This window comes from Nansenia antarctica (genome assembly GCF_963989245.1).
Source record: "Nansenia antarctica genome assembly, chromosome: 10".
NCBI lineage: Eukaryota > Metazoa > Chordata > Actinopteri > Argentiniformes > Microstomatidae > Nansenia > Nansenia antarctica.
This window is the reverse complement of record NC_137680.1, coordinates 10,742,332-10,750,057: the sequence shown is the minus strand read 5'-3', so window position 1 is coordinate 10,750,057 and position 7,726 is coordinate 10,742,332. Positions and strand designations below refer to the sequence as shown.

The 7,726-nt window shown below is 44.7% G+C and overlaps 1 protein-coding gene across 1 annotated transcript; it reads right to left on the bottom strand.

The window, feature by feature from the left end:
• Window positions 1-310: 310 nt before the first annotated feature.
• Window positions 311-6,637, bottom strand: kcnv1 (potassium voltage-gated channel modifier subfamily V member 1; the record flags this gene model as incomplete). The annotated part of the gene is made up of 3 exons (XM_080540649.1): window positions 311-840; window positions 5,347-6,017; window positions 6,339-6,637. The coding sequence occupies 3 exons, from the start codon at window positions 6,635-6,637 to the stop codon at window positions 311-313; spliced, it is 1,500 nt and encodes a 499-aa protein (XP_080396775.1).
• Window positions 6,638-7,726: the final 1,089 nt, after the last annotated feature.

Here is a 7,726-nt window from a genome sequence, read left to right as displayed (position 1 = left end):
AAGGTGATCTACCACAATCGTTTACCTTCAACTTCACACATAAGGACCATTTGGACATTGTTGTCGAATCATGATCGTGTCATTGACCCACTTCATGACCATGTTCCTGACCCACTTCATGATCGTGTTCTTGATCCACTTAATCAGGGTTCAAATTACAGAAGTGCTGATGTTGTGCTGTTCTTATCAAAGCTGGTCCAGCATTCCCAGCAGTAAAGTACTTTTATTGTTTTCTCTATAGTAATCCATAAACAATCATCAATTCAAAACAATCACCACAACAATCCTTGCTAGTGGTCCGTCCCCCACACTACCACCACAGGTCATCGCCGCCGCTGCTCCTCGTACTGACCCTCTCCCTCCCCTGCAGCCTCAGCATCTCCATCACGCTGCGGGCGTACGCATCCCTCAGGTTCATCCCACCGCCGCCCCCTCCTGCGCCGCCCACGTCACCCACCGACCCCCGCGCCAGCCTCTTGAGTGCCTCCCCGTGGCGCAATGCTGCCTCCCTCATCTTCAGCGTAAAGTAGCAGGCGGAGAAGCGGTCGTTGATGATGGCGATGGGCAGCGCTAGGATGAGGATGCCTGACAGGATACAGAGGAAGGCCAGGACCTTGCCCACGGTGGTGTCGGGACGGATGTCGCCGTAGCCCACCGTGGTCATGGAGGTAGTGGCCCACCACCAGGCGCAGGGCACGCTAGTGAAGGTGGTGCCAGGCAGGTCGTGCTCCAGGGCGAACTCCACCGTGGCGAAGATGGAGATGCCCACAGAGAGGAAGAGGAGCAGAAGGCCCACCTCCTCATAGCACTGGCGAATGGTCAAGCCCAAGGACTTGAGACCTGGATAGGGGGACACAGAAAGACTGTAACACAGTTGTTGTATCCTCTATTAAACAAATGAGATCTGAACTATTGATTCACAAGTCAGTCTTGGTACTTTGATTTAATGGCTGTTGCTATAGTATATCGGTACACTACAAAATAAAACCCACCCTTCCCCAACAATAGCAGATATTTAAAGGAGTGGGATAGGAACACCACTTAAGTCTTTCTCTTTCACCTTGTGTCACAGTGATGACCTGCAGTGAACTGACTGAGACAGTTTAGTGGGAAAAAAACATCTTAACAGTCTGGTAGGTAGAGAGTGAGAATGCTATAAATAAACACATGTTTGATCAGCTGGTATGAATATATTCACACCCTGAAATTGCTTCACAGCTCGCCAAACTCCTCAAGCAGAAAACACATCTTGGATGAAGTTTGTGAAGTTTGTGTGGGAGTAGATCTGTTGAAAATATTTGTATTTTGAATATACTCAGAGTTCATGTTTTTGTCATGAGAGTGGGAACTATGTAGGCAATATGTATGCACTATACTGGCCCCTGCGCAAAGCTCAGGCCACTCAGGACCACCACACAGACATTCCAGAGCAATTCTGACCCCCGTCGTATGTGGCAAGGCATCCAGGCAATGAGATGGAGGTGGAGCGTGTTCTCAGCATCAAGTTCCTGGATGTCCACATCTCCGAGGACCTCTCTTGACCACTGTGAACAATCCAATTTAGCCTTTGCACTACTGCTGGTTTGCACACCCCTGGTCAATGTGAACACTCTTTACCCTTTGCACTACTGCTGTTTACAATACTACCTTTGCACATACTGTATTTTTGCACATTGCACATACCTCTTTGATATAGCCTCTTTTATACTGTATAACTGTACATTACATACTATACATAAACTACCTTAACTGTATAGCTCATAACTGTATATACCTCTAAACTACCGTACTTGCCATACTCTACCTATCACTATCATTGTCATGTTTTTATATCATGTTTTTATCACTTTTTGCACTTCTGGTTAGATGCTAAACTGCATTTCGTTGTCTGGTTCTTGTACTCTGCAATGACAATAAAGTTGAAGCTAATCTAATCTATAGAACAGTTTATGGACATTTCAAAAATCTCCAAAGATCAAAATGAAAGTCCACTTATAAATTAATAAAACATATTTTTCATATTTGAGGCAAGAGTGGCTTTATTTGATCAGATGGGATCTTTTCAAGAACGCAAACCAAGCTAATACACCTTCAAGGACATCCGTCTTTGCAGGCATAGTGATCCCGAGAGTCCTTCTATGTTCCAGGTGTCTGTTTTCATTTGGTTTTTGTTTGTTTTGATTGTTCCATAATCCTATCAGATAAGCAATGCGAGAAAGAGACACATGCACGCGTATACTGTGCAAACTGTTCTGCTGAGAGTGCTTCAGGGGCAGAGGAAAGAAGGTTATTAAAATGGGAGATAGACAAGTACCGTATACAGGCTGTCCTCCTCCTCACGTATATAAGCCCTAGAGTATGGTGAACTTGTCTTTGTTTACAGTGAAAGACCTAATGAGAGTGCCCTCGGTTCTGGATTTCTGCTCTAATATCCAAGCTGTTGTTTGCTTGTGTATGCTCTACTCAAATGACCTTACCCTTATGTACATTTTATTAACATTTCTGAGTCTTGTGGTTGAATAAGCTTATTTGTTCATGTTGGGGTATGGCGTTTATTACCTGCAGTAACATGTTTCATATGAGGAAATGCTTATATGCTGGACTGAAAAAATCAGGTGTAGTGCTGAGGCACAAATATGTACATTTCTAGCCTGCAAACTGCGACACTTCAAATGAATGTGCAATAACACTATGTGCAATATGACAACCCTAGTCGTCTATCTGTACAGTATAGTATAGTGGATAGTGTACATAGCCTTTATTTATGTAAACCAGCTCCTTCCCTTCTTGTGTTTTTTTTTTTTTTTTTTCTTTCCTAGCACCGGGGGAGCCACCCCTCCTAAATTTCGTTGTTTGGTACCTGTACTATAGCAATGACAATAAAGACCATTCATTCATTCATTCATTCATTCATTCATTATATACTGATCTGTAAATCAATAGAAAGTCATTTGACATGAAGATAATAGGCCTAAGAAGAATGCAGCAGTGAAATCTATTAGTATCCTGGGAGATGATGTACAAGAGCAAGTACAGAACATGCAGACAAATTCACACTTTCCACTAAAACACATCTGCTTAGCGGCTGTCACCCCAGAGAGTGAGAAATCTGTCAGTAATTCCGTTTTTTCCCCAATCTATTTTCTTCTCTTCGTGACAAGACTTGCCATACCAATCTGTTGAAGTTAATTTAGAGTGCATGGTTCTCATCAACATCATTGTTATAATGGCCTTATATGAATCCAGCAATGTCAGTGCATTCTAGATCAAAGGCACATGCCAAATGTCACCATTTTCTTTTTTTCTTTCCCTCTTTATTGAGGGGACTAGATGTGCTTCTTTGCTCTCTTCTCTCCACTACAACCACCCCTCTCCCCAAGTGGTAACATCATGACTTGGTACCCAAAACCTCTCTCTCTCTCTCTCTCTCTCTCTCTCTCTGTCTCTCTCTCTCTCTCACTCACACACACACACACACACACACACACACACACACAAAGACAGATGCACAAACACACGCAGGGCCGCTTCTGGCCATTTGGGTGCCCTAAGCGTAATTGACACGAGAGAATTGGGGGGGATAGCGCTAGCAAAATGATGGCGCTAATGGTGGTCTAATAATGGCCTATTGACGCCTATTGTAGTTGTGGTTCATCTTAAATAATCATTATAGTTATTATGATGATCATTAGGCTGTTTTGGTGCCCCCTCTGGGCACTTGATGCCTGCACAGTGTGTGATGCGTGTGTACGTAGCGGTGGCCCTGGTGTATACATACTTATGTTATACACACTCACACAGACACACAGGCTGGGGACCTTTCTCTTGCCTGTCAGGCAGGTCCCCTCCTCCCAAGAAAATATGAATTAATAAAATTCCCATCTCCCTGCCTATCTCATTCCCTTTCTTTCACTCAGTTCTCTCTCAGGCTTTCTATGACCTGGAAAAAATCTCTCTCAGAAACATTCCATGTTATGTATCTCTCCTGGGATCCACCACCTCTCAGAATTGAGTTTTATCTATTTTGTTTGACATTTCTATATAGTCAGTGTGATGCTATTGTTTTACAATGAATACTATAGCCATCTTGTCTCACATTTCCATTTTAGTATGCAAGCCCTGTATGCACACACATCTGCAGTCACCGAAGAGTTACTGAACTTCTGGCAGTTGAAAGTAATAACTAAATCAGTTTTGATCTCTGATGTCTTTACAATTATTGTCCTGAAAAACAACAAAGGTTACCAGTCTAACATTGTCATGGCATTGATTCCATAAGATGTTGGAAACATTCCTTTGAGATTATATGATTGCATCACACATTTCTTTTTTTTCAGGTGCACTTTCAAGCTGTGAATTCATCCCCGGGAAAGCCTGCCCTCTCCAAGACTACTGTAACCCCCTCCCTGACAGCAAGAACCTTGGAGTGATCCTGGACAACCGACTATCCTGTGCGGAGAACATTGCAGCAACGGCTCGCTCCTGCAGATTCTTCCTTTACAACATCATGATTTTACTGCTTTCATGGGAGCTCAGACCTTCCGTATGGGAGCTCAGCGCCCATTGGCTCCCACATAACTCGAACACTGGTTAACATGATAACGTTACAAACGGTTTCATTTTCAAGTTTTTGTGCAGCGGAAGCCGGCAAAGATATGAGCAAGTGGTCAAAAGAAGAAGGATGAGGAAAAAGAGAGCCAAATGCTTAGCTATGGCTTTTTGTAGAGCACTTGCTACTATACTTGCGTCTAGAGTGCAGGGTTGCCAGATGGGGCTACTGGATTTAGCGGTTATAGACTGGTTAGGCTGTAAATTGTCGATCCCATCTGGCAACCCTGCTAGAGTGACGTAAAAGTCGCATTAAACGCGACTTGACAGTTCAGACGGCGGCGCTTTGCTAAATATCAGATATATATCCAATATAATACCACCTCTGAACGCGATCCAGGTCGGATTTTAAAAAGTCCGATTTCATGTGATTTGCACTGTTCGCACAGTCATGCATAAATCAAATATTTGGGTCACATTTCACTGCTGTGTGAACGAAGCCATAGAGTCCAAATGACGTCCTCGGCGAAGCTGGAATGTGGGCTCAGATGACGTCTTTCTAGGACGTCCAGGTGACGTCTTTCTAGGACGTCATCTGAACCCACATTCCAGCCTCCCTGAGACGTCTTTTGGACTCTTTGTTTACTGGGATAGTATCTCCCCTAATGGCAGATTTCGGATTTATTGAATAGAATACAGTCATCTTCCTCCAATTAGCATTGAACTTCCATGAAGAGTTTAAGATCAGGTGTTGCTGTTGAGATTAGAGCTTGTGGATTTATGCTTGTATGACCGTACCTGTGGAGTGTCTGCCCAGCTTGAGCAAGCGGAGGGACCTCATGAGCCGGAGGACCTGCACCACACGACCCATGTTCTCCAGCTCGGTTGAGCCGCCGTGCAGACTCTCCACCACCAATGTCACGTAGAAGGGCAGGATGGCCATCAGGTCGATCATGTTGGCCACACTGCGGCTAAAGCGCCACTTGTTGCGCACACACACGAAGCGCAGCGCCAGCTCAACCGTGAACCACACCACACAAACATACTCCAGCGCGTCCAGGAAGAATGGCTGAACACTGGCGTTTCCTCCCACGTCCCCGAGGTCGCCCAGGTCCAGTGAGATAAGCGCCATGTTGACGATGGACACCACCACGAAGAATACAGAGAGCATGCCGAAGGTGCGTGCGGCTCTCGACGACTCTGGCTTCTCCAGCAGGTCCCACAGATGCCTGCGGAGAGCTGGGCACACAGCGCCAGAGAAGTCCTCATCGTCGCTGTCGTCGGGCTCGTCCTCGTGCCGCATGTCCAGGCTCTCCTTCAGTTCTTTGCGGCGGTAGTAGCGGTCGCGGCAGCACGGGTCGATGCGGAGCTCATCGATGCCCCAGTACTCGATCTCCTGGAGGAAGGAGACCACGCACAGCTCCTCCCTCACATAGAGGTGGCCTGTGCGGTAGTAGTTCATCACGTATCTGTTATATGAAAAAGGAAATGACTGCGAGAAGTCTATACTTGAGTGACCCTTTATTTTTGTTTGGAGGTCAAATCCGCAGGAGTTTCCTAACTATATTTTTCTTAATAACATAAGAATGTAAAGGTGCAACCCACTGGGAAAATAAAAGTTACAGAACTTTTATTTTCCCAGTGGTAACTTCAGGTACTGCAAACACATTCAGCCAAGAATCAAAACAACAAATTCACAGAAACCCATCCCTAAATTTAAAAACTGTACTTTTCAACAGAAACAAAAGACAAAGATTGCAATTCAAATTAAAATAAATTATACCACATACTGAAAGGTCTGTGAGTTACGGTCAAAGAAGAACTCGTTCTCCAGGAAGTCGGCATCATCACACAGTTCCAGGGCTGAGTCGCGTGTGGACAGGGCCAGCTTGCCGAGCCGTGTCTCTGGGTAGGACACCAGCAGCTCTTGGGACAGGACGTAGCGGCTGCCGCCCACGTTGATGATGAAAAGGTCCAGCGGGTTGTCACAGATGGGTGGGGGCTCGCTATAGAAGACACTGGAGTCCAGGGACAGGAGGGAGTCGCTGTCCCCATAGAACTCAGCCGGACTGGAAGAACAGCTCGTCATGGTGTGGTTGGCCTACACTCCAATCGGGGGCTCCAGTGGCTGTAATGGAAGTACACGTAAATCTCCCTGTTTGTTGCCCTCAAATGGGACACTTGATTGAAGGAATAGTGGTCCAGAGGGGTATACTATGAAGCTAAAGGAGTTAGCCAGCTAACTTTTACCAAATTTCGTCCAACTTATAACCCAAGTCATGAAGGTGGCTCTTTCCTTAGCCAGATAGATTTCTACAGGAACTTATCCTGAAGCTCTAACCTGCTCTGGGGTTAGAGCTTCAGGATAAGTTCCTGTAGAAATATTTTAAAATTTAATTAAAAGCCATATGCTTATTGCACATTTTTTGCTGATAAAAATATATTCATCGAATATGATGATGTGCTTAAACATTATCTAAATTATTGCTGATACATGTTGGCTGACAGAGGAAAATAACATAAGAATGCATTGGATACTTATCGCATGAACAATTTATTAAATAAAACGTTTCTTAATGCATGATAAAGGAAGCATATTGACAGTTATTTCAAGCTGGTTTCAATAGCTAAATTAGCTGACATTTTGGACACAATGAAAATGTGGCACAGACTTATGGCGCTTTTCCATTGACCGGCACGGCACGGCTCAGCACGGTTCGCCTCGGCACGCTTTTGAACAGTTCTGGGTACGAGACGTTTTCCACTATACAGGAAAGACCCGGGACTGTAGGAGGAGTTACTTGTCATAAGATTCCCCCCGCTATACAGATCAGCGGGGGGAAATGCGATAAGAATTATGTCAAAATGCAGCACTATCGTGCACAGATCAGCCTTACAACATGTAACGTTAAGTGCCTGTTACTTGCCGCTTTCAGTTCTAGTAGACTAGTTTAGATCTCGCAACCAGGGAAATGCCGACATGTGTTAAAGCCCCGATTCTATTTGTATTTCTCCTGACACGTTGAGCACTGTGCTTTTTTTGTTGGTGAACTACCGTAATAAGCCTAAAAAAGTTCAACTGTTCAAAAAGTGAAACTTCTCTGCTCTCAGAAACTGTTTGAATTTTTTAGATTGGGCATATAGTTCATGAATTACGATAGTTTGAAGGAACGCTGTA